Source organism: Diabrotica undecimpunctata, chromosome 3 (assembly GCF_040954645.1).
Source record: "Diabrotica undecimpunctata isolate CICGRU chromosome 3, icDiaUnde3, whole genome shotgun sequence".
Taxonomy (NCBI): Eukaryota; Metazoa; Arthropoda; class Insecta; order Coleoptera; family Chrysomelidae; genus Diabrotica; species Diabrotica undecimpunctata.
Genome location: NC_092805.1, coordinates 160,184,336 through 160,211,329, shown reverse-complemented (window position 1 = coordinate 160,211,329; position 26,994 = coordinate 160,184,336). Strand labels below are relative to the sequence as shown.

The 26,994-nt window shown below is 32.9% G+C and overlaps 1 protein-coding gene across 2 annotated transcripts; it reads right to left on the bottom strand.

Moving 5' to 3' along the window:
- Positions 1 to 1,441: 1,441 nt before the first annotated feature.
- On the bottom strand, positions 1,442 to 26,990 carry Sec24AB (Protein transport protein Sec24AB). Of its 2 annotated transcripts, none has more exons than XM_072527344.1 (3): positions 26,834 to 26,990; positions 10,586 to 12,551; positions 1,442 to 6,477 (listed from the first exon to the last, which is right to left on the bottom strand). In XM_072527344.1, the coding sequence occupies exons 2-3, from the start codon at positions 12,531 to 12,533 to the stop codon at positions 4,877 to 4,879; spliced, it is 3,549 nt and encodes a 1,182-aa protein (XP_072383445.1). In that variant the 5' UTR covers positions 12,534 to 12,551; positions 26,834 to 26,990; the 3' UTR covers positions 1,442 to 4,876. The 2 variants fall into 2 exon arrangements, with proteins under 2 accessions (XP_072383445.1, XP_072383446.1); XM_072527345.1 differs by having other exon boundaries at positions 26,708 to 26,838.
- Positions 26,991 to 26,994: the final 4 nt, after the last annotated feature.

Below are 26,994 nucleotides of genomic sequence, written 5' to 3'. Positions count from 1 at the left end.
ACATGTTTTCATTATTTTTTGTTAGAGTCCAGGTCTCTGAACCATATGTTAGGACTGGGCGTATTATTGTTTTGTAGAGTTTTATTTTTGTATTCCTCGATATAATTGTGGATTTAAGGGAATTGAGCCCAAAATAGCATCTGTTGGCCGTGCAAATTCTGCGGTTTATCTCTGCGGTAGCATTATTTTCAGTGCTAAGAACAATTTTCCTTCGATTTGTCAAAAAAATCAGAATCGGATCGGGCCGTAACTAAAAAAAAAGATTTAAGATCAAATAACATTTCAGCCCCAAGTAGAACAACTCATCATAAAGAAAACAAAAAACATTATAAAGAAAAATATCAAAAAACGACTATTTGAAAATTGTGATTTTTCCACAATTATAAAAGAGATGCCATAAGGAAATACGTTTAGAACAGCAGTTTTCAGCGTTTTTTATTATTTTGAATATCTCAATGAGTTATTGCAATAAAATGAAAAAATAAATATATAAAAAATTACAATGAACTGTTATTATAGGAATATCTGATTCTATTTTAACTGAGACGGCGCCGTGACATCACAAAATACGACGTTCTATATTATAGTCACACGCTCTTTTTATAAATGTCAGACGTGATAACCTTGTAGTATTACATAAAAACAATCCTACCTTATCTCTTTTTTTTTTCAATAGTAGACTAGTAGCGTTGTAGTAAGATGAATAAAATTACCCTTAAAATTATTTTATTACACAAATACCAATGTATGTAGTTTACAACGACCACTCGGAAAGTAGATACATATAAAATACTAAGGTTTTTTCTTTAGTATTAACAAATACTCCATCGAATTTTTTCCCTTCGATCTTTTATATCCAGTTTTAATATCAATAACAAGCAAACACACTAATAAGACACCTTTCCAAACATAAACTGTGATGAATAATGATTGATGTTCGGAGAGATGCTTTATAGCTAGACTTTGAATTAATTTGTGTTGCCCCTATCTATAAATAAATTTTAATAATTAAAAATAAATACAACATACATACATTTCTTATAATTTTCTAAATTTTGTACAAGTTTACAAAAAAGGTGTTTTAGGTTAAATAAAACTGGAAAAAGTAAAAGAAGCGAACTGATGGGGATTATGTACTATAATTTGGACTTTACTAAAAGAATAGTTATTTATGCCTCTTTTAACATACAATAAAATGGTTAACTTTTAATTTGCGAGCTACATCTGCGATTATATGCCAATTTTGACAAATATTCTTAAAAAATAATTGTGTAAAAAACTTTGTAATTATATTTATATATGAATAGCGATAGTGTTCATGAATATGTTTCTTATTCCATAATATCACAACCAACTAACTGGTCGCATCCCATCCTAAATGTTATAAAAATTACGCCTTCCTAGTTTCATATTTGGTGAATCGTAAAATCTTTATTTGTTAAATTGCGATAAAATCTAATACTGCCTATCTGCGATTGTGAAAAATATATGGCTGATAGATTGCAGTGTACATTATAAGATAAGGAATCAAGTACTACGGTATTCTGATAAATTTTCGGTCACACATGAATTTGCTCATCTTACATTACGCACCTACGTTAATAGACGCCATGTAAAATCGCAAGTCATTACAGGCAGCTGTTTGACACAATGAGGATGCGCGTGAAATATCACTTCGCACTCAAAATCACCAACAGCGGAAAAGTTCATGGCGACGGTGTTAAAAAAAAGCAATTTTGCTGATTGACTATCTTAAAAAATGTAAAACCATAATTGAAGAATCCTAATATGGTTTTGAAACTATTTTTTTGCGGAAATTGTTTCAAATACTCACTAGAAATGCTTCATTCTTTCTATTTTGTGTCAGCAAATAGAAGAAATGAAATAAACATTAACAAAGATCCTGAAACACAAAAAACGATTCCTAGAGAATCGTAATACCATAGAAAATAAATACTACAAGAATAAAATTAAAAACAACTAACACATTGAGATCTATTTTATCCAAAACCAAACTTAACAATGAACAAGAAAGATCAAAGAACTGTATTTATAAAATACAGGTCTTCAATTTGCAGCACGAGTTACTTTATATTAAAACAATTTTTGAAAACGGACTACAAGTCGAAATATCAAAAACAAAACACATGTAGCTAATTCTAATCACAATAACTGTAATTTATTTCCAAAAAAATATAAAATATTCAATGGAGAATGCTATTCCCAACTTCTAATGAAACTGGATGCAGACATTGTGAAAACAGGACGGAATTAAAGAAAAAATCATTTTCCATCACGAAAATGCATCTACAGAATGTTGGTGAAATGTCCAAAGTAACTGAAATTCTTGTCAATATGAAGATTGAGTGAACTGATCTAATCTGTGAAAAACTGGAAAATTTACCTTTTTACCATATTTGACTCACGTAGATATTCATCTATTCTCAAAAGTGAAGACCTTTCTAACTAGTTAGCACTTTTCATCAAATCAAGAAGCCACTGCAGCGTTACTTAAGTATTTTACAGTACTTTGAACAACACTACAGAGAGAGGAAAACGACATAGGAACACTGCGAGAGGTATTGATATTAGAGTGATTTTCACTTTCAGGTCAAGAACTTTTCCGACCCCCCCGTATAACAAACGAAGTGGTTTTAAATACACTTATAAGTCAAGATACAAATAAAAAGAAACAACTTAAACAACAAGAAATATGTAGATGAGTACAGATTTGAGTCTACGTTGAATTAATCTTTAATTATAAAAATATTTTTAATGATAATTAAAAATCAATTGAAAACACAATTTGTTGACAATGCAGAGATACGCTATCGTCATAATTTAGTACGATAATTTAAAATTGTTTACTTTTGGTTATCTTAAATCATTATGCGAATCTTATATTTAAAATAAAACATACATATTTATTGCATTACGCATTTGACAAATTAGGTGTATCGCATTAATATAACTAAATAATTTGTGTTGGTTAAAGTTAGGGAGTACAGAAATTTTTATTCGAAGAACCAAAAGTATTTATAGGCCATCGCATTACTATGCATTAACACCTGATCAACTTTAATCGTAAAGAACAGGCTCTGCATCTGAACAGAATGCCGATCTCATCGATACGAAATACAAAACCTCTCCCCCGACGCACCGAAAAGTACAATATCGATTCGATCCAACTGCCAGGAATAAATATTTTCAAACCACGATCTATAAACCCCAGAAACAGTGATTAAAATGGTTGCATTGTTTAAAATACATCAACATGTCAATAAATTGTTTTCTCCTATATTTAACGGGAATTAACCACAATTTTAATTAGAAATACATTAAATATAGTAAATGACAAAAATGCCACAAGAAAAAAGTTTCAGAACCATCTCAATAATCGATTAACTTCTTACAAGTGATAATTATCCCAAAAACGAATAAAACAGATTCATATTTTGTCAATAAATAAAATCTTCATTATTATCAATGTTTTAGTATGGGTATCGAATACGTCGGTCACATCATGAGGAACAACGAAATATATAGATTGATGCAACTAATTTTACAACGAAAAGTAGAAGGAAAACGAGGACCAGGAAGGCGCGAAGAATTTCCTGGCTGGGAAATCTACGTAAGTGATTCAACACAACCACAAATCTCTTCAGAGAAGCAGTTTGCAAAATACAGATTGTCATAATGGTCGCCAACATCCGAAACGGATAGGCACTTCAAGAAGAAGAAGAAGCATGGGTTTGTTTTCATCTTTCTGCTTCTTAACTGAGTTCTTTTAATGACAAGAAAGATAGCGCCCCCTTTATCTCTTTTCGTGTACTAATTATCATCCAATAATAACTTTTTTCTTCGAAGTCCTGTTTTCGGAAAAAGTACTTTGCTTTGACAAGGATATACTAGGAAAGGGTGCAGACATCTTCTAATGTAAGATGGTGTTTAACTTTAAAACAGAGTAATAAAGTACCTACAGTCTGATTATTTCTTGTGTACTGTCAAACACAGGTCTTCCACCCATATACACTAGTGTCAATCAATACATAGACATCAAATTCTGTTCTTTTTCACTATGATATATTTCAGCAGAAAAATCAATAGTCAGAAACCAGTACAAGAATGCAGACTAGTTTGAAAATTACAATCACGACGATCTTGTCCCCCCCACAGGATTCGAAATAGGACCTCTCAATTAACGTAACTCGCCTTTGAATATGGTTGAGCCGAAAAGTTGCTGTCCAATTAGTAAAAAAATTTTCAGTGTGAACAAATGAACATTTGCAAAAAAAAAGCTGTAAAAATATCCTTTTGGAAATATGTTTATGGAAAATGGCAAAACTCTTTAAGTTTTCTGAAAGTTTGTTGTGTAAAATTTGAAGATATATCTAATATAATCATGTAAAAAAAGGGATACGTGTTTTTTCTTTGTATATAATAATTTTGATATCTAGCTTCGTCTGAAAATTTTCAAAACTATGTGAAAAATTCCTTGTTATATAAATTGCTGACTTTTCTGAAAGAGCTGTATAAGTGGTATTTTTTTTTTCATTAAACTGAACAAATTTGAACATGTTTTAGCTAAAAAAGTTGTGAAAATTCAGAAAAAAATTTGAAACTAAAAGTAGATGTTCCTATTTTTTAAACTTCTTTAGGTTTAAGTTGTTATAGTCTTTAAATTTAAGTTGAAATGGAACATGTCGCTAGATAGACGTATTTCACCCTACACTGTGGCTACAAATATATAATTGCACGTTCTTGTAATTTGTAAAATAGTTCATTTATACGGAAATAATTTCGGAGTGGTCTTTGCACAAGCAATAAATTTGCACAATTTAAATAAAAAGATAAAAATAATAAAGTACACTTAACCTTATTTCACTTGAGTTTTTAAATGTTGCAAAAATTCGTGATAAGAAAGTGCATCTTCGACTCGGTCCTCTATTAATCTCTCGAAAAATACAATTCTATTCGTACTATTGTCTCTAATCACTTGTAACGTGGCCGGGTACGGCTTTTCCTCATTTAAATATGTAATAAATTGATGAAGTCTTTGATTTCTAAGATTATCTAACACGGGTATTTCATACATATCATCCGGAATGGCGCTATATTGGGAAACTCCGAGAGCTTCGGTTAAAAATTCTTGTGGCACGTTTGGACAAACTAGGATAATCATATGCTCGCCCGTATCCAGCAAAAACGCACCTTTATTCTCCAGACATCTGGCGGTGAGTTGTAACCTAGGTGGCATCGAAACTGGTTCCTCTTCAGAATTCATTATCACTTCTTGATGTTCAAGATTGTGAATAGGGAACAGATCGGGATATATATCCTGTATGAGCATGTACAACGGTTTCGTTTTCATCTCTATCATTTTCATAACTCTGTCATCTAACCTAGTAGAACTACCTGTTCTAAATGCTAAATGTTTAAGAAGAGCTGATATATACAAAGGCAATATTCGCATACAATTCGGCACTAAAAGACCCGTTACGGGACTACCCATGTTCAGGCTCATTTTAAAGCTCGATAGAATATCTATTGCTACGTTGATAAATGCCTCGCGGGCATCTGAAAGACTAGATTGCATCGATCTATCAACAGCCATTTTTGACAATAAGCCTATGATGCATTGCTGGTCGGCAGAGTGGATGACGTCTTGTAAAGTCGTTGCCACCGGCAAGCACATCGTATGAACTCTAATTCTTCTTTCGCCTTTGCTCGACGTGTATAATAATGCTGCCTGGAAACATACAGTTTGAACATCGGATAAACTCTCTTCGATAGCAACTTGCATTCCAAATCCTGCATCGGGATTAATGTTAGGCAAAGATAGTAAATCTGTCGATCTAACGAAGAAATTACCGTGAAAGGTATGAATAGAAAGTCCTCTTGTACATCTCAATCTCATCACGGCCTCAAAACCAATTTTCCTGGTAATATACCTCCTAAAAGATCTAGCAAAACGATCACAAACTACTGGCTTCGTAGGTTTGAGCAAAGGGAAGTGATGCATACAGCCCCCGCTGAATCTGCTAATTCCTGAAATAGTAGCTATATCTACATACTGAGAATTTACTACGAACAAATCGACGGCGATCTGCTGACCGCTGCACTCCAACGCCAGACGTTTATAGAAATCGTTAGCAGGATTTAGATGTGCAACTTCGGCTGACGCCCTATTAGATGGATCTTCTCTCGATATAAGCGCTCCAGGGCCGACGTTTGGCAGTGATGCTTGAAATACAGTAACTCTACCACCTGTTGGACCCATCATCTTGAATGCAACTTGCAACGCAGCACCAAGAGCAGAATTGGTGTCAAATGTGTTGGCAAATCTGTTAGGTAAGAGCCTCAAAAGGTCTGCTATTAAGTCCATTCTATCCTTTAAATTGACTAATAAATTATCAGGTGTAGGAAGGAATATATCGTCTATGTCGAGAATGGTCATCTCGTGAGGTTGGGTGATACCTAAAAACAAAATTTGATTCATTTTAAGAATAGCATGTATACTATTTTCAACAAGCATAAGTAAATATTTCAGTTGAGTAGTGGTTGTTATTTCTATTTTTTTTAAAACAATACAGAGATATTCCTTTTAAAATGTGGAGTCGTGGTTCGACAATATGCATAAAGCTGAAGAATCAATTGTATCTTTTAATCAACTAAGATTTACAAGGCAGTCATGTAAAATGTAAGCGACAGTACCTCTCTCAAGCTGCCAAATCCAGACTGAAAATGGTTATGATTTTATGAAGGGCTTTGTCCAAAAAAAGATGCGTCTTGCGATAACCATCAGAATATGCAAAGTACAATTTTTGATACATGGTACAAAATTGGCTAAAACTAATGTGATTGTCACAAATGGCTGGTCAGGAATGGATGCAAAAAACAACAAACAGAAATGAATGGACACACCTAAAGAAAGCTTACATCCGACGATGGATGTTGATGATGAATGTGATTGTTATGGACAAGGCTTTGTATCATTTTAGATTACTCAGAAAAAACTGCAATACTAAAATCATGTTAATGCGTGACATTTGTATCGTTATCCTCGTTAATATAAACATTGTTTATAAACAGATTGTATTAAATTCTTTATTAAACATTTGTAAACAATAGTTTGAGTTCATTAATTAGGTTTTTTTCCGTGTCTATACTTATAAAATAAATAGACAAAATAAAATGGATGAACAATTATGTTTTTGTAGATGTACATAGAGCTTATGTTTAATTATACAGGGTGATCCACTTTTGTGACAAAGTCCTGTTATATCCGTATATAATCAGATAAATTGGCAATATAAAGCTTTTTTTGTGTCAATCTTTGTCACCATGTTATTCCATATCAAAAAATATCCGACCAATCACCGAATTATCACCGGCAATTTAATATCAATCATATTCTTAGTTTTGGACATCCCAGGTCAGATACTTGCCAGAAATGTGACCGCCTGAACAACACAATTGCCAATGCAGAAAAGAGAGGCTACTTTTTATGTGTACGATGAGCTCACTGCCAAAAAAGGTTGTAAAGGACTGGTCAGTTAGTTATATAATTATTTAACAAAGTTTGTCACGGAAACTGTTACAACCCGCTGTTTATTTTCGGACAACTGTTTTGTCCAAAACAAAAATCACACCATAGTGCGGTTCTTTCATACAGTGACGAATGCTTTCAATGGTAATATTCAGCAAATTATACATCAGTTTCCAGAACTTGGTCACAGCTTTTTACCGTGTGACCGTCGCCGCTTTGGTCTGATTGAAAAAGAAATAGTATACTTACCTTCTGCATAAAGAAAATTAGTCAAGAAAACATCAAAACAGGCGTAATAGACGTTACCCAGGATATGATCATCGATTTTTCGGATTATTTTATACTTGTTTTTATAAAAGTCATAAGTAACCAACAAAAAGAAAGATTTACCATCTCCAAGTATCGTCTTTTCAAATATGAAAGAAAAACATAATGTAGTGTCATATTACAGCAGGTCTCAGCTATATTCATCATTTGTCATCAAAAAACTTACCGCAGTTTTCGTTTGGCCAGATTGGCCATGAAGATTTACCATCTCCAAGATCGTCTTTTCAAATATGAAAGAAAAACATAATATAGTGTCATGTTACAGCAGGTCTCAGCTATATTCATCATTTGTCATCAAAAAACTTAACGCAGTTTTCGTTTGGCCAGGCACTAAACTATACAACGCATTTCCACTTAAAATAAACTCCAAAAAATAGCAAATGTGATGTATTTGGCAGATAAATACGTACTACCATGGACGTACCAATATATAACTGGAATTGTTCTGAAGCTATTTTCTTGTGGCACCTTGAAGTAATGACTATTTTAATGGGAATTGAAGTTAAAAATAAGTTTATTGACGTTTAAATTTCCACTATATAACGATAACGATTTCCGAAGTGGAAATTGAAAAGTTAATAAACTTATTTTTAACTTCAATTGTGGCTTATTCCCGTTAGAATAGTAATTATATAACTGGTACTACAAGTAAATATGAGTCACAAATCACGATGAGCAACAATAACAACAAGAGCTGGACATAATACAATCGTCAGAGATTTGACATCTAAAAATCATAAGAACAAGCTGAATTTTGCTGAGAATGTCAATTTTGGGACCAGAAAAAATTGGCAAAAAAGTTTACCACTCCTACCCCACGGCTCCCACTAAAACTCCCTCGCAAAAGAGAAAAATCGATTTACCAAGAATCTGCACGCCGCGCCGTAGAAAAAAATGTTTCAAATAAAAAATGTAGCTTAGATAATTTTAAACTTTTTTTGTAGAATGATCCGTTCTCTGAGCAACAACGGTAGAAGTACCGGCGATGTTGGAAGTCAGTTACGCGCGCGAAATCAATTTTAAATACAATTTGTATTAACTCGACTGTAAAAATTCCATATCTTTTGATCAGAGTGTCGTATCGACACAAATCAAATTGCTTTTTAAAGGTAAAAAGTCCAGCTTTCAGATACAATTTCTGTATTTTGCCACAAATTAAGTCCGTTTTTTTAAAGGTGTTAAATAAATATATATAGCTACCTCCTATTTTTGTATCTCCTATAATAACGTGTGGTCCTAAAGTTTTGGGAAAAATTTCACCTGGTCTGATTGAGAAGCAAAATGCATTTAACAAAGAAGGCCATGGAATTGAAATGTCATCAGTTATTGACATTTAATAAACAAAGCAGAATATTTTGGTTTGTGCTCTGCAAAATGTCTTATAAAATTGATATTCGTCGAGGTGTTTATAATATGGTTGGGCGAATGTCGAATCGAGATCAAAACATAAGCAAATTGACAATTTATCGCACAATCAGAGAATGTGAAGAAGGGATACCATGTGTTAACTTGCGTAAAAGTGGCCGACCGCGGATTTTGAACCATATAAGAGAGGCAAGACTGATTGAAGCAGCTAAGAACAAAATTGGGGTCTCACAGCGAAAACTGGCCAGAAGATTTCATGTTGGAAAGACTACAGTATACAGGACCCTATCGAGTAACAATATTATCTACCGGAAAAGAAGGAAAGCTCCAAAATACACAGATAATCAATTAGAGAGAATTCCGAGATGTTGCCGCGCGTTAAGGTGAGTGCATTTCGTCACCAAGTTGATCGTGATGGACGATGAAAAATATTTTACTTTGTCCAACTCTGAGATGAAGGGTAACGATGGGTTTTACACTAACGATTACGAAAATGTACCTGATGAAATAAAATTCAAAAGTAAGAAAAAATTTGAGGACAAAATTTTGGTATGGTGTGCAATTTCTGAGGCTGGCTTTATCTCACAGCCCTACATTGGTGTTGTTAGAGGCGAAGCCTTAAACGCAAATATTTATATTCAAGGATGTCTCTCTAAATTGCTTCAGTTTGTGAACACACATCATGCAAATGATCAAATAGCCTTTTGGCCAGATCTTGCTTCATGTCATTACGCGAGGATCACAAGGAACTGGTACGAAACTAACAGCATTACCTTTGAACCGAAAGCAGACAATCCCCCCAACCTACCTCAGGCTCGTCCAGTTGAAGAGTTCTGGGCAATATTAAGTCAGAACGTCTATAATAACGGATGGGAAGCACAAAATCAGGAACAGTTAAGACGCCGCATATATATAAGATGCCGTCAGGGGAATTATTAGGCAAATCGAAAATAATGGTCCCTTGTCTGTCATTTGAATTTTGATTTATAATAAGGATATTTAAGTTAAATTGTTGAATAATTTAATAAAAATATAAGATTATTGTGGTCAGAGTTATATGCTTTTGAAATTTTTCCCAAAACTTTAGGACCATACGTTACCAGATATACCATACTTTGTCACAAAAGTTGATCAACCTGTATGTATTCTGAATGATTTCACGAATAAAAAATTTAAAGCAATATATCCAACATGTTACAAATTACAATGATAAAAGAAATTACATGACATTTAATAACTACAACAAAGATTACACCTTTGAGTAAAGAAAATTATGAAGATTAAAGCAAAGAAACAGGCCCTGAGCATGGGTTAAATGTAACAGTAATAATAAAAGGAACTTACCTTCTGGCAACGAATAAAAATGTAACGCAGAATTATAAGCAATAAATCCAATTTGCGTTCTTGCATCTCCAGGCAAATTCTTCAATTCTTCCAATAAAATACTACATACAATATTCAAATAACCACTTTCAATTGCCAATCGAGACACGTCCAGTAAATAAAGGTATACTGCGGGCTGGGGTGGCCTCAACATATATTCTGCAGGAGCAATGTATTCCAAAGTGCTGGATTTAATTTCCGGTCTTCTAGAAGGATCCCCGTACGTTTTCGTCATCGGATCGTACTGAAATTCTTCTGGTAACTCGTTAATTCTGTAGCACAAGTTGCATTTCCAGCGTTTATTATCAACAAAAAGGACAAATGGATTTATATAGGTGCGACACGCTCGACATCTAACTATTACGCTGCACTGAATTACAGGTAAATGAGAAAGATCCCTAAATGGATGAATTAACACCCCTAAAGGCAATCTCGACTTTTGTAAAAGAGAATTATTTTCTGGAATTTTCGTCATAGTGCAACGGAACACGTCTGGGCTGCAATTGGCTTGATCCAACAACTCTTGGCCCAAACAAATTGGAGGAGCTTCGACTTTCGATGGTTGTAATATATTTGGAGTTTGAAGAAGGTCAAACTGCTCCATACCCCATAATTTATTAAAGCCAGTATTTACTACCCCTTGGTAAGGGGATTGCTGATTATTTTGACTTACGTACGAATTCATTGGTTGCTGTACTTGTTTTTGCATAGGTTGTTGATACTGATACTGGCCAGGAGGTGGTTGCTGCTGATATTGAGATATGGCGGGTTGCTGGTAGCTGTTTGACTGCATTGTAGGATACCTGTTCGAATGAACATTTGTTTTCGGTGCCACATTTGGAGCTTGGGGTGGTGGTGCACTATTCATTTGTGGGTAGTTAACAGGTGCAGCTTGTGGAGGAAAATTTGCGTTACTATTTGGACCATTATTGATATTTTGGGTCGGAATAGCATTGTTAAATCTTTGGTTATTATTTTGTTGAATGGGGGATGCTTGGTATGTCCTTTGCTGGTTGGCTTGAAGTACACCAGTTTGAGGAGGTGGCCCAGGAATTTGATTAGGAGGAGCTCTGTATTGTGTTTGTAACGGTGGTCCCTGAACTAAACCTGTCCTGTTTGGACTAATTTGACTACCCATTGGATTCTGTAATCCAGGCGGTGGTACTGGACCAAAAGCTGATCTATTAGGACTAGGCTGAAAGTTTTGTTGAGGTGGAATCGGGCTTATCCTAGGCATATTTGAATTAGTTGGAACGCCCATATTATTTTGCACTGGTACTGGGTTAGGTTGAAGTCTGACATTAGGAGAGCCCTGATTAAATTGTATTGGAGTTTGTGGTAGTTGATTACTTACATTAGAAGTCGGCTGAGTATTATTGGTTTGTGCTGGTTTAACTGATTGAAATGGATCAGATTTCTGAAAACCACTTGGATGTTGAGCACTGAATGGTCCTTGTTGAAGAGGTGTAGACATTTGCGGCGAAGTCATTGTACTCGAAGTATCAGAAGTTGGAGGTAAGATAGCAGACGATTGACTATTTATACTTTCCTTACTAACTTGACTAAAGGGAGGAATTGTGTATGGGCTGGAACTAGCAGGTTGAGGTGCTGGAGCTCCGAATTGTGGACTATTTCTGGGAGCATTTTGGTTAAGATTTAACGCCCCGAATTGTTGAGTTACACTTCCTGTCGCAGATCGGGAAGGAGGAAGTTGAGATTGTGGTATAGGCCTACTCGGAGGCAGCTGAGAAGATGGTACATATCCGAGGCGAGTTCCAGGTGATGAACTCCTTGAAGATTGTGATGAATGGACCCCATTAAATTGTTGATGCAGTTTTTCTTCGTGTATAGCATTGTGTTTTAGGGTTTCAGGGTTCGGTGAAATTCCATTAACGTTTCTGTCGGCCATGATGACATTGAAATTATGCTAAAACAATAAAATTTTAAATTATCTAATGACGAGATTAAAACAATTCAAAATATAACATGTGAAGAGCAATGTATATTGAATACCATGTTCTGTTAGCTTTTATTTAAATATTATTTAAGTTATTGGACTTTATTACCAACATGACATGTTAGGATCAGGTTGTAATTAATATTTTTCAAATAAGAAATTCATAAATTGGTTTTACGTATCTTGGAAAATCTATGGAAAATCTTATTTTACATGTCGCAAACAATAGTTTTTAATAAAATACCTTACATGATCTATAAATTTATAATCAAATAAAAATAAATTTAAACATTTGTTCGAATAGACAGAAAATAGCAAATAATGATTTGGGGAGAAATAAAGATTTATATGGAGGTCAAAGTTTTCATTGAAATTGTTATTAAATGGACGACAGCTATGCCTAATTTCATACTCACGACCTTCCCAGAGAAAAATGTTTAAATATTGTATACCTACTTGACCAAAATTTAGCAATTTTTACATAAATTATTATAGAAATTAAATAACTAAACACTGCTACTTCGGTTGACTTCTTGTTAAGTTAGGTGAATTAATGTAGACTAATTGCTAAGAACTTTCGGCAAACGTTAAACAAACGATAATTGCAAGGAAATAATAGCCAGACAAAAGAAAACTTTTTTCTGACGAGGCAGCGATTATCTACCTATAGGTACTGTAAGTTTTCAAAATGTTCGATGGTAGAGCTATATTAACCTCAATTTCAATATACTCGTACAAACGTTAAATTAACAATTCAAGATAAATTTATGATGTAAAAAACATCCTAGCCCAGGCCATATTTTTGTCGACAAATTATGAATACAGGAAAATATAGTCAGTTCACTTGAGAATCTTTGGATAGAATCATTGTCGGACACCTTTTCTACTTCTCGTACCTCATCCATTGTGGAAGTTGGCCATTAACATTTCAATTTGCATCTTGTTGACAGCTTTTCTAAATAATTGGATAGATTTTAGGCAAAACCACTCGTATAGTTTTGCATCCAAGAGTTTCTTCTGCTACCCGGATCCCTTCTTTCAGCCAGAGATTGAAGTATTCTAGTTTTCTTTTTTCACCGTAAACGCAATTTCCTGTTGTTTACCCATTCTTTCCAGTACCTCCCTGTTCGTTATATTGTTTAAAATGTCCCTAAAGGTAAATATATTCTTCATCTTAATACAGCTGGATCTTGTTTTTCAATCCTGGACCTAATCTCCGTTGTCATGTTCCATTCAATGTTAGATTTTCCGTCGATGGATTATTTTTCCTTTTTTCTAATTACTATCCATTTTGTTTCTGAGTCGTGTAGTTTTAATCCATAGTTTTCAGATACTTCACTCACTGTAGATTCTGCAGGTCTCCAAAGATGCTGGCTATAATGGCAGTATCGTCTGCATATCTAATGTTATTTATCAGCTCCACATGCATCATAATAACTTCTGTGTGTAGGTAACATTACACATCCTTGACAAACTCCTTTTTTAAATTAGATAGGTTTTGACAAGTCTTTATTGATTCTTATTTTTGACGATTGGATTTCGTCTGTAATATCTTCTGTCATTTCGATAAAACTCCATAATAGTTCATAAGCACTAGGACAAGGTGCTAAAGGTTTTGTGAGACCAACAAACCCATTTTTCTTTTTATTGCTAGTTTAATTTTTCAATTCATAACACGGTCTATCTTTTGTGGCATGAAAACGCTCGCCAGTGTTATTTACGCCTCTTCAGTTCTTTATATTTCGTAACCACGACATTTTTTTGCGACCTACTACTCTCTTGCCCTCAATCTTTCCTTGGATAATTAGTTGAGCGATTGCGTATTTTTTTTTTTCCTCTCAGGATATGGCCCAGATGTTATCTTCTAATTTTATTTATACATTTTATTAAAGAGTTTAATCGATCCACGTTTGTCGAAGAAGATTTATATATACATACCAATGAGCAAGTGAAGCCACCTATATTCATAACCATATTAATACATACCTGTATACTTGGGAATTTAAAATATTTCGTAATTATGTTATGGTATTCTTTAATTGAATAGTTTCCATCGTTATAGATCAAGTCTTATTATTCCCATTCATGTATAATTTTGTCAAATTTACCATTGTTTTCGTAACAATAGTAACGTCAAAAGATCGATGATTACAGAAGCCCCTATTTGGCATATCTAAACGGAATATTTTGGTCTAGAATATTTATTTAAAATAATTTAAAGTGATAAAGTTAATTTATGGGTGAATATCTAACAACAGCAATATAAAAGCAAGGTGGGAGTTACAGCGGGTGTTTATTAAAAAATCATATTGATTTGATCGCACTGTATGTTATTAACGTTAAAAAATATATATTTTATATTGGACTTGTTGTCACAGAAATTAAAGACCCACAAGCACACGCACACACATTCTTAAAAAGCTCAAGAATAATAAAATGGTGGCGACGTCCTGATACAGACACTGCATAAACTTGTATTTTTTGCCTGGCAAAATGAGACCATGCACTGTGAATGGTCTGAAAACGTGATATGGCCGTTACATAAAAAAGGCAACAAGCTTCAGTGTGGTAGCTATAGAGGTATAACCGTGTTAACAACTGCTTTTAAAATACTAGTCAATACTTACGAAAGGCTATAAGTTTACAGTGGGCATAATTGAAAAATACCAGGTTGGATTCTCTCTAGAAAAATCAACAATTGACCAGATTCATTCAATAATACAGATCCTCGGGAAAACATTAGATTCAACATTGAAACATCACCTACTCGTCGACTTCAAGGCCACATATGACAGTGTCAAGAGAACAGTACTATAGCAATAAATGCGTGAGTTTGGTATACCAAAAAAACCTATCCGATCAATCAGAATGACAATGTTATATTTAAACCCAGTGTTAGGGTAGAGGGAGAGAATTCTAGAACTTTGGAGTTAAAATACCATTGGCTATTGGCTACAACTGTAGGAACAAGAAACAGACGCCGATTGCGAATTACGTAGTTTGATAGAATTAAGATTAATTTAGGGGTATTAAAAATCAGGAGACGGCAACAGATCACCAGAAACCGTAAAGAATGGCGACGAATCTAAAGCCCGCCACTCACGTTCCAACGGCGCAGTACGATTTTGTAGAATGCAATTGCAGTACAATAATGTTTAAAATCGGATGGGAACACACACGTACCGATTTTGCAGTATGAGTTTTACTTTCAAATCAGAAACATGTCGGATAACGATATACTTTTAGCCGCTCGTGCTGTTTGTATAAACGAAAAAAATACAAGAAACCTAGGTGGTGGTGCAAATTGGTTGCTGAAAAGGCATACATACTGTCACGTACAATTATTAGAAGAATTGCGATTATATCCAAATAATTTTAATTCCCTTTGGAACATGTTCGAAAATTATTAATTTTCTTTTTTACCAATTCTTCATTAGTATCTGCTTTCACTTCTTGAAATTTAACAATCAAAATATTCACAGCTTTTTTTTGTAGCGGTTTTATCAACATATGATGTCGATTTTATTTTCTCTTGTTCTTTATAAATGTCAAAGAAATCTCTTAAAAACTTCTAGCTATAAGCCATTTTCGAAATTTACCAGCAAATAATTTTTTTTAAGTCGTACGATTTTGTAGTCACAATATACACGATCAAATTTACGACCCAACCAACTCTGTCGTACTGCTACAGACTGACTTGTTTGTCTGCCGTCAAATCGCGCCGATTTGGTCGAATGGTGCAAATACACGATCAAATAACGTTCAATTTTGTAGCATTCGACAAAATCGTACTGCGGCGTTGGAACGTGGGTGGCGGGCTTTAGAGCAGGAAAGGATCTAAAAAGGATTATGGAGCCAAAGATGATGATGATGACATAAAATTAAAGTTGGGGATATATACATATATATAATAAAGTGTCCTATATTTAAAATCGACTGCTTACTCATATTTCAGTTCTAATCAAGTCTAAATGAACGTAAATAAACATAATTTCCTAAAATTGAATAGGTCAATCAAGGTCAAACTGTAAACAAATATAATTTTACAAATAAGAACAGCAAACACGAATATACAAAATAAAACAAGGGTTACTGAAAAATTTGTTGTACAAGGTCAACAAAACGTGTCTAAATTCGATTTAATGTAAATATTTTCGTAATTTGAAATTTATTTATATACCTCGTAAAAATTATTGGATTACCTGTCGTTTTTCAATATTATAAATTAGATAAATGGATTCTGTTATAGTCGTAATATATATATATATATATATATATATATATATATATATATATATATATATATATATATATATATATATATATATATGTGTGTATATTTCGACCAAGGAGTGGATAAACCATATGTCGAAACACTAGCAAATATATACAAAGAGGCCACAGCTAGAGTAAGCATATATAAAAATACCCCAGAATTTCCCACTCAGAAAGGAGTCCGACAAGGAGACACCATATCCCCTAAGCTCTTCACTGCAACCTTAGAAAATATCTTCCGGAAATTAGACTGGAACAACCAAGGTCTATGTATAGATGGAGAATACCTAAACCATCTTAGATTCGCTGATGACATCATTCTAATTGCTAGAAGTCCTGAAGAATTACAACTACAAATTAATGACCTTAATACAGCCAGCAATGAGCAAATAATGTGCAATGATCTGATCGCCAACGTGGAAATAAAAATTAATGAAACCTCGCTAGAAGTAGTAGACGAATACATATACCTGGGACAGCTCATACATAAATCGGGATCACTACTTCCGGAAATCAACAGACGAATAAAACAAGCGTGGTCAGCATTCGGACGAAATTCCATAGTCCAAGTCCAAAATGTCACTATACCTCAAGAAGAGAGTATTTGATCAATGCATATTACCCGTCTTGACATATGGATGTGAAACTTGGATATTAAAGAGAGAAATAACGTCGAAACTCCAAGTAACTCAAAGAGCAATGGAAAGATGTATGCTAGGGATAACACAGAGGGATCGTAAAATAATTGAATGGATACGGAGGCAAACCCAGGTGACTGATGTAATCCAAAGAATAAAATCCCTGAAATGGCAATGGGCACGACATATAGCAAGAAGAATAGACAACAGATGGACCACTAGAACAACTATGTGGTACCCCAGGAACGCTAAGAGACCAAAGAGGCGCCCGAATCTCAGATGGGATTATAATATAAGAAAATTAACAGGAACAACGTGGTCTCGAATAGCACAAGATAGAAAAATATGGGCGCAAATTATAAGAACAACGAATAACTAAGACATCGTCGAATAATAATAAGAACATAGAATAACATTGAAATAAGGGAGGCTGCACCGTAATTGGAAACGGTTGATAAAGCTGCACATGATAATATGTATATTTATACAGTTATAAATTGAAGTATATAAAAAAATAGGAAACCAAGTATCATAGATCTGACATATCTAAGCTATTTTATGATGATAAATTGCTAGTTTTTATCGTATTTGCATTATATTGTGTTTATTACAGAAGTATACATATCTTTTTAATGCCATTTTATTAGATTAAAAGAAGATATAATAGTTTTCACGGAACCAGTAATGACAGATCTGATTATTCAGATACAGAGTGTGACCCGTTTAGATTGAAAACACCTCTATACAATTTGAAGTTGTAAATGTCATGTAATAAAAGGTCTATTATTGAAAATGTTTATTCAAATTCCCAGGAAATGCCTACGCCACTGGATTTAGAGTCGCTTCAAATAGCTATGATAAAAATTTCATGAAATATATTAAATATTATCAATAACAAAATTATGACAACTTAAAATTTTAAAACTCATTAAGCTATGAGTCAAAAAAAAAAAAATAATCTGCCAACTACTTCGATACATTTGTCTAGCGCTTACAAATATTTCTAATTACATTTCCTAGTTGTTTACATAGGCGTAGCCACAGCGGGAACCGTGGAACCCACACTAACTTTCGAGGGCGCAAAAATTGGGATCGTTCACTTATAGAAACAACAACTAGACAAAGTTTCGTACTTGTTGGAATTTCCAAAGCTTTGATTGTTGAAAAAAAAAAAAAGTATATGGAGGGGGGATAGGGCGCAATTTTCAGCATTGGAACCCAGACTTACCCAAACTGCCTACGGTTGTTTGGGAGAAATTTCTGCATATGCCTCTCGAATCTGTAAATGATTTTCCGAACTCTTCTAGAGTATTGTAATTTATTTGTTAAGTCATTAATAAAAAAAAAAACAACAAGGGGGAACAGTGAGCCCCTGTGGAACACCAGAAGTAACCTCAATAGCATCACAGCAACAGTTTACAATTTTTAATTTTTTGAATATGTCCACACAAAACATCCCATGGTCCATTTGATCATTAAGGGTGAAAAACCTGAAGTATCTAGTTAATTTAATAATATAACGTAGTTCGCTGTATCAAATTCTTCTTCTTGCCTTATAGAAATCAGTACAGATGGCAATCTACCTGACATCAATCTTCAAAGGCCTCAACAATTTTGCTTTGATATACGACGGTGGATTGATATAAAACTAGCCTTTGATAGAAAAAACAAGTTTTTTGGAATTAAATCAATTTATTTCTCAACATAGTCCCCTTTTAGCTCGATACACTTAGTAAGACGATGTTCCAATTTTTTTATCCCATCCGAATAGTACTTTTGCTCGAGCTCTTCAAAATAGACCGAAGTTTCAGCGACGACTTCATCCTTTGTTGCGAAACGGCGTCCTCCGAGCCATTTTTTTAGGTTTGGAAACGGGAAAAAATCGCTGGCGGCAAGATCTGGAGAATACGGTGGGTGTTAAACCAACTCATAGCCCAATTCGTGTAATTTTGCCATGGCGACGGCCGATCGGTGAGCCGGTGCATTGTCTTGGTGAAAGAGCACTTTTTTGCGTTCCAAACAGGGGCGTTTTCGACGCAATTCGGTATCGAATCGATCCAATAATGCTGCGTAGTACTCACCATTGATTGTTCTTCCTTTTTCCAAGTAGTCGATGTGGATGATGCCCTTCACATCCCAGAAAACAGTCGCCATCACTTTGCCGGCCGAATGTGCACTCTTTGCCTTCTTTGGCTTCCCTTCGCCGCGTTTGCGCCACTGTTTCGACTGTTCTTTGGTTTCCGGTGTGTAATAATGCACCCAGGTTTCATTAACGGTGATAAATCGGCGAAAAAAATCCTTCGGATCGCGCCGTATCGTCGCCAAAAGCGTCTCCGAAGAGGTCATACGTTTTTGCATTTGATCGATTGTTGGCAAACGCGGCATCCATCGCGCGGATAGCTTTTTCATGTCCAAATGATGGTGAATGATGTTGTGTACGCGTTCGTAGGAAATGTTTAGGACCTCTATTAACTCGCGGAGCTTAATTCCACGATCTGCCATAATCATGTCATGGACTTTATTGATTATTTCCGGCGTGGTGACTTCATTTGGCCTCCCGGGACGCTCATCATCAAAAACACTCGTACGACCACGAACAAATTCAGCTTTCCAAAACTTTACTGTTGCTAACGAAGGTGCAACCTCACCATAAACTTCGTCCAGGTCGGCTTTTATTTGCACATTCGTTTTACCCTTTTTGTGGAGGAACTTAATCACCGAACGATACTCGACTTTTTCCATTTCTCCGAAAACACAAAATTTGCTTGCTTTTGACGGCTGTAAAAACCAAACTAATTGTTTTTAAAACTTAAAATTTTGACAGACGTCATGTCATGAATGGCAAATGTCAACACCGAAACCAATTCGGTATCAAGTAGCGCCATCTATCAAAGGCTAGTTTAATATCAATCTATCCTTGTATAAGTAGATTCATAACAGTCGACTTCCCTTGCTGGCACTAATGCTGCTCATTTACAATTATCTACCTAAATTGCCAAGTTAAATGAGAACTCACCAAACTATCAAAAACCTTAGCAATAGAAGATTGCAAATAAACCCCTCTGTAGTTCATTATATCCTTTCCCTCCCGACTTGAAAATAGGCATAATAAAACATATTTTTGACAACTTTTTTCCACATAGCAGGAAAGACACCTAGTGACAAAGGCATAATGGCATATTAAAGATCTCCAACAGAGGCTTTGATAATGAGTAAGCTGCTTGCGTCAATAAAATATTGGGTACATTATCAGGACCTAAAGTATATTTTACTGGAAGAGAGGAAAGTTTATCAAATACTTTGGATAAAGTTGATTATTAAATTACCATTTTTTGAGAATGTTGAAACTGGACTCACAATTTCAGTTGAATACACTGTTGAAAAAAATTTGCTAAACAGATTCTAGATTTCATTTTCATAATACATATTGTATTGAAAATTAACAGATGATCTTTTGCAGTTTATGTATTTCCAAAAGATTTTGGATTAGACTGAAAATCACTATTTACAGATGCAGCATATTGATTCTGACATTGGATAGTTAGTATCTTGCATCTAGATCTAAGTTCTGAAAATAGTTTGTATTGCTTAATGTCATTGGACTACAAATATCTTTTTTTTTTAACAACAAAATTTCTCAGTTCAGAGCTAAAAAAACGGAAGAAAACTGGAAATTAGAAGATTTATACTTCTTGTATGAAACAAACAGAATTATTCCTTCATACAATACCTTATATAATTATATAATTAGCAAACGAATACAATTAAATCATTAGTATGTATAGATAAAGGTATTTCAGTTAACTGAAGCAAAATAATAATTTACATTGCAAAAATCAGTTTATAATCATAATAATTCTTCCAAAATAAGACTATTACTCTTAACTGTCTTTAATTTTAATTTGAATTTTCGATTTTATTAAAATTTTTGTTATAGCTATTTGAAGCCTCTCTAAATCCAGTGGTATTTTTGGCTAACAAAAAGTATCATAGTATGCCCTGGAAATTTGAATAACAAACATTTTAAATTATGTCCCGAATTAGTACTACACATTTGAAAAAAATTGGTTAAAGTTATTTATTAACCTCTACTTTTATAAAGGCGTTTCCAAATGTAAATAGGTTGCACTATGTTGAGCTTAGATCCATACCATGAACAGTTGCATCTAAACTATGCTTAATCCCAAAGCATAATGGCAAACAAAAGTCCTTGCCTTGTTTAAACTTAACAAAGATTAAAGAATCTCATCAAACAGATATAAAAGACATTAAGTACCAGGGACAATATTTGTAGATCTTACTTGAGTCACTGTAAACCACAGGAAACTCTTTCAAAAACTATAGACTGACTGACATCACAAGAGAGATCAAACTCACTTGTCTGATCCGCATCTTCCTGTAAAACAGAATGTTTTTCGACTCTCAATGGAAAGTATAACAGATGGAGAACAAAGAAAAATGGTCTCGCTCAAGACAGTGAAATGTCACCATTGTACAACATCTACTCCGACATTGTATTTACTGCACTGTATAATACCAAGCGTTGAATAGATCTAACAGTACACCCATAGTTTCTTTATTTAAGTTTTTTAGTTTCTTCAAAGGAAGCCTTAACATAATTTTTAGGCACAATTGAAGAGCCAAAGATACAATTAAGAATGTATATATGAGGGGATGTCTTGGGGTGACACCAACTGATTCCAATATGAGAGTGCATATGTTAAGATGAAAATGCCATATATTACAATCCTTACTTTTGTACATCTGTAACATATGAGTATTAAAAAAGAAAGATATAACAAATATGCAAGATTTTGAAACGTCGATATATTGTAGAATGCTATTCATAAGCTGAACTGCAACTTATGAAAACAATACAAATAACAAAAACCTTATATTTGGGACATATAATGGTGCATGTGGAATATGATCAGATGCAATTGATACTGCAAGGGAAGATGGATGGGAGAAGCATAAAACTTTAAGAACTTAAGTAATGGACAAAAAGATGGAAATACTCCAATCCATTAAGCCTATGAGTAATGATTGTTTAATATTCAATAAATTACAATAGAATATGTTACTGTAAACGGGATAATATGTACTTGCCATGTGTACGAATTCTATACACTTTTGCTAATAAAAAAAAGCAGCAAAAAATAATATCCCAATATTGTCAAATGAAAAGTACTACACTTGATACTTCCGATTTTAAATTTAATTTAGAAACATCCTAGATTAGGAAGAAGTCAATTATTTAAACTTTAAGTATGACAGATAAAAAAATATTAAATAATCTTATCTATATGATGATAAAACAATATTTACATAGTTTTCAGATATTAAAAATATTCTTAGTGAAAATATTACAATAAAATGTGAGATTAGAAACAGCTGGAATTCATAAGTACAGGAATGAAGAGCACAGAAATAATATAAAATTTTAGTATCTGATATATTTGATAGTATGTTCTTATTATAAATTTTTATGATATGATAGTGGACTTTAAATCAACCCAATACATTTTGTCATCTAACTAATGTAAACAAAATATGGACTGTAGCATGCAAAATTGTCACTAAGATCTAAGATCCATTTATGCTAAGTAACAAAAGAAATTCCTATTCCCTACAAAAACTAATATACCCATACAACATAGAGATGTGAGTACAAACAGTAAAATGATTTCACTATAATATAACTGTTAACAAAAAACTGTAAATCAAAGTATGTAAATCACAAGGCCTTGATGGTGTGCAAGTTGAAAGGATCAGTATTGTGGCCAACTGCATGGAATTACAACACAGTGCTGGAAATAACCAACTTTATAAATGTAATCTCAGTTGCATTGACAGACTTCACAATGCTAGTAGGTGAGTTAAAAACTACAAAATTATAATGAGAGTAAATAAATGCTACATATAAGTTAATATATCAATACAATTCAGATTATACTGAAGTTGCATTTACCTTGTTTGTAAAGGCTTTAATATTTTAACTAACGTCCACATAGCACTCTTGATTATTCAACAAAAACTTCTCTAAGCAGGTAAAACTATTGGTTTTAAGATTTTCAAAACAGTCTTTAAAAAGATAATGACTGCTAAAGACTACAACAGAAAAAAAATTATATGCAATAGATAAGATATGTCATACCATTTGAATACCTATAAAATTTTGTAACAATAAAACTACATTTATATCTGTTGATAACATTTAATAGCAAACTGCAAACTATTCCACATCAGCAGTGACATGTAGATATTTACAGAGAATAACATTGTTGTAATAACAATAATAAAATGGTTTGAAGTCATTGGAGATAATATTGAAACTTACTTTAATGGATTACAATGTGAAGGAGTATAAATATGAAGAACTGAAAATAAGAATAGATGAACATAAGAAACTGTCCAACAAAATGTTGGGTTTCAATTGGGATTAATAATGCTCCGAAAGGATTTCAAAAGAAGTTATGAGTTAAAAGATCTAATCCAAATAAATCATGTCCAACTAAGATAATTTGTTGGGACAAAAGAACAGTGTAAGAACTGCCTTAAAACCTAGACATAGGCTAACTAATGCAAATTATAAAATTAGACAAGACCAAACAATTTATTACAGAGAAAGCAGTACAATAGAACATGTGATGAACTTGGACAAAAAGTGGAACAAGTGCAAGACAATTCATAGAAACCTGCGAACTAAACTGAGAGAGCTAAATAGTGTGATTGCTTTTAAGCATTGATTTCTTTGGCTCTGAGAAACATGATAACTAAATGATTTTAAATCAGCTGAAGATACCCACTGTAAAATCTCATGAACTGATGTATGATGTTTTGTTTTATATTCAAGTTGATTAATGTCTCAAGTAGCTGTCCTGAATTTCTATAGAATATTATTCTGTGTACCCCTTCTAGGCAACTTAAGAGGTATAATTACATTTTATACAAGTTTTCTTAATGCAAATTATGATAAAAATGAATCTATTAGCAGAATATTGAATTATCTCAACTGAAATTACTGTGTTGACATTTTTAATATATCTTTCAACAAATTTAGAGATAAGGTGTATTTGTCATCAGGAATTAATTAATTGGTTATTGATACTAAAGGTCTTATTATTGTTAAATTGTTATATATTGCTATATGAAAAGTAGCTAAATCAATATAGATTGCTATATGAAAAGAAATATTAAAAGAAGGATTTGGATACAAGCCTAAATTGGGAGCATTAAACCTGATCTAATTCAAGATATTGGGACAATCAAAAAATCACTTTATAACTTTAAGAATAAAAGTAACATCAGAAATATCACATTTAATACTAAGAGGGGGTAATGTTGTAGCTCAACATTAAAGTAATTATAGTTTTGAATATTATATGTTCAAAACGCACAATGACTTAAGAAATTTATGTTGAACGCCCTTCTAAAGTATTGTGATATTTATAGTAAAGAGATCACACAACAATATTATAAATGGATCTAACACAGCTATAATAAACTAATCTAATTGCCGGATTAGAAAAATCCTTTCAGTTTCTAGAAACTAACAATGCATTATGAACTATTTGCAAGAGTTTCATATAACAAACTATGTTTTAAATAGTTCTATATCCAGAATGTGTAGACTGGCAAACTCTGAATTCTTCATCTTAATATGCCTTATCAAGTTTCCTTGATGTTGGCAATTAACACAGCAAGGCTCTCTATCTTGAGCTTTCGGAATAGTTGTTTGACTCTCTATATCCCAGTCCATCCTGATATTCTTCAATTCTGAATGCCAATGAAAAATGTAGATATTGATTTCTTCAATACTAGCCTTCCTAAGTTACTGAGAGTTCTGACAAACCACTAATCTACGAAATGCCTTGTTGAGATTGGATGAAATTTATCATTTATGTTATTTATTTATCTTGATTGTTATTTATTGTGTTTTTTATACATTTGTTCATAATTTTCAAGATAGTGTTGGATAGGTAATTGGGTATATGGGTATATTTTATAAACTCACTTTTGTAAATGTTAAATGATAAGTATGTTAATAAAGAATCAATATTATTATTAAATGACAAATTTCCTACAGTTGTAAATACTATTCTTATTAATAATAACCTAACTTAATATATACTTCTTTCATCTTTCATCAAATTTTGCACATTGAACATATGGTATTAATCTGTTAATATTCCATGGAAATTAATAATTAATTAATAATAAATTTTATTAAATATTAATAAAAAATATTTAATACTTAGTGATCAAATTGAGACAAACAACCAGATCACTACCATTATATACATAGTAGTACATATTAATTTTACACAAGGTGAAATAATTCAATTATATACGTTTATATTATAATTAAATAAGTAAATAACTTTCTGCAAATTAAAAAACCTGATGAAAAAATTTACTGAAGTGGACCTTTCATTTCCTGTATCATTCACATGAAAAATTGAACTATTCACATGAATATATTAAACAATTTTTGCTTTGTGTAATCTACTTAATCTATAGGATATTTTCAGTGTCTTATTAATGTTTCTGTAACAAAAAGAATACAAAATATACATTGTCATTATCAATATATTAGGGAACCAATTTATTTCATTAATTATACAACAATGGAACTAGTTAGTACATTGTTATTTTTTCTCATACAATAACTGAGGCTATTCTTATTTAAACTAAGCTTTTATATATTTCAAAATATCTATATTGATTTATTATAAGATTTGTATAGAACAACTTCAGTTCAGAATGTGTTACTTTATTTTACTATGAATGTTGGGTTATTACTCATAGGAGGATATTGAATTAATAACGTGTGATTAAAAGGATTTAAATTATCAAAATGAACCCTAATCATGAATGTTTGTCAATTAATAATATACTGGAGGATCTAAAAAACATTTGTGAATTGTAATAAATTGATTACACTGGTCCCTTTATTGGTGAGTTGTAACTAGATAATTTTATGAGGGTGAAAGTACTGCTAAGCTACAAATACTTTCTTTCGTAAGCTGGTAATAGGTAAAATCAGAATCCTCTTTATTTTGACCTCGAATGTGATTATGACCTATTTATCAGTAAATATACACTGTATTTAACACTGAATTATTTCAAAAATTAAGTTCATTCAAACTGGTCTACTAATACGTCCTTTCTTACAAAGAAATCTTCGAATGAGTAATTATAACTACTTACTACTTGACTTTGAACCTGAATGAATTGCTTTTCTGTTAATAAAGTTTTTAATAACGCCTTTTCACCTCTTCACATGTTACACACAAAAAATCATCGATAATTAATTTAAATTATAGAAGCACTTACTATTAAATAAATAATTTCCTATTAAAAATATCAGTTAAAAATTAGTGCACTGTACATTTTTTCAGAATAATCTTTTTGGACAGAAATAATCATTTTCACAAACGTCATTGTCAATCTTACGTGGCTGACACAATGTTGCCAACTCTTTATAACATAACGGA

Bases quoted from the DNA above. Each gene is read 5' to 3' on its own strand.
- Sec24AB (XM_072527344.1), bottom strand. From the start codon at position 12,533: ATGGCCGACAGAAACGTTAATGGAATTTCACCGAACCCTGAAACCCTA. The intron at 6,478-10,585 runs GTAAGTTCCTTT...TTTTGTTTTTAG, and splicing joins TTTTTATTCGTTGCCAGAAG to GTATCACCCAACCTCACGAG.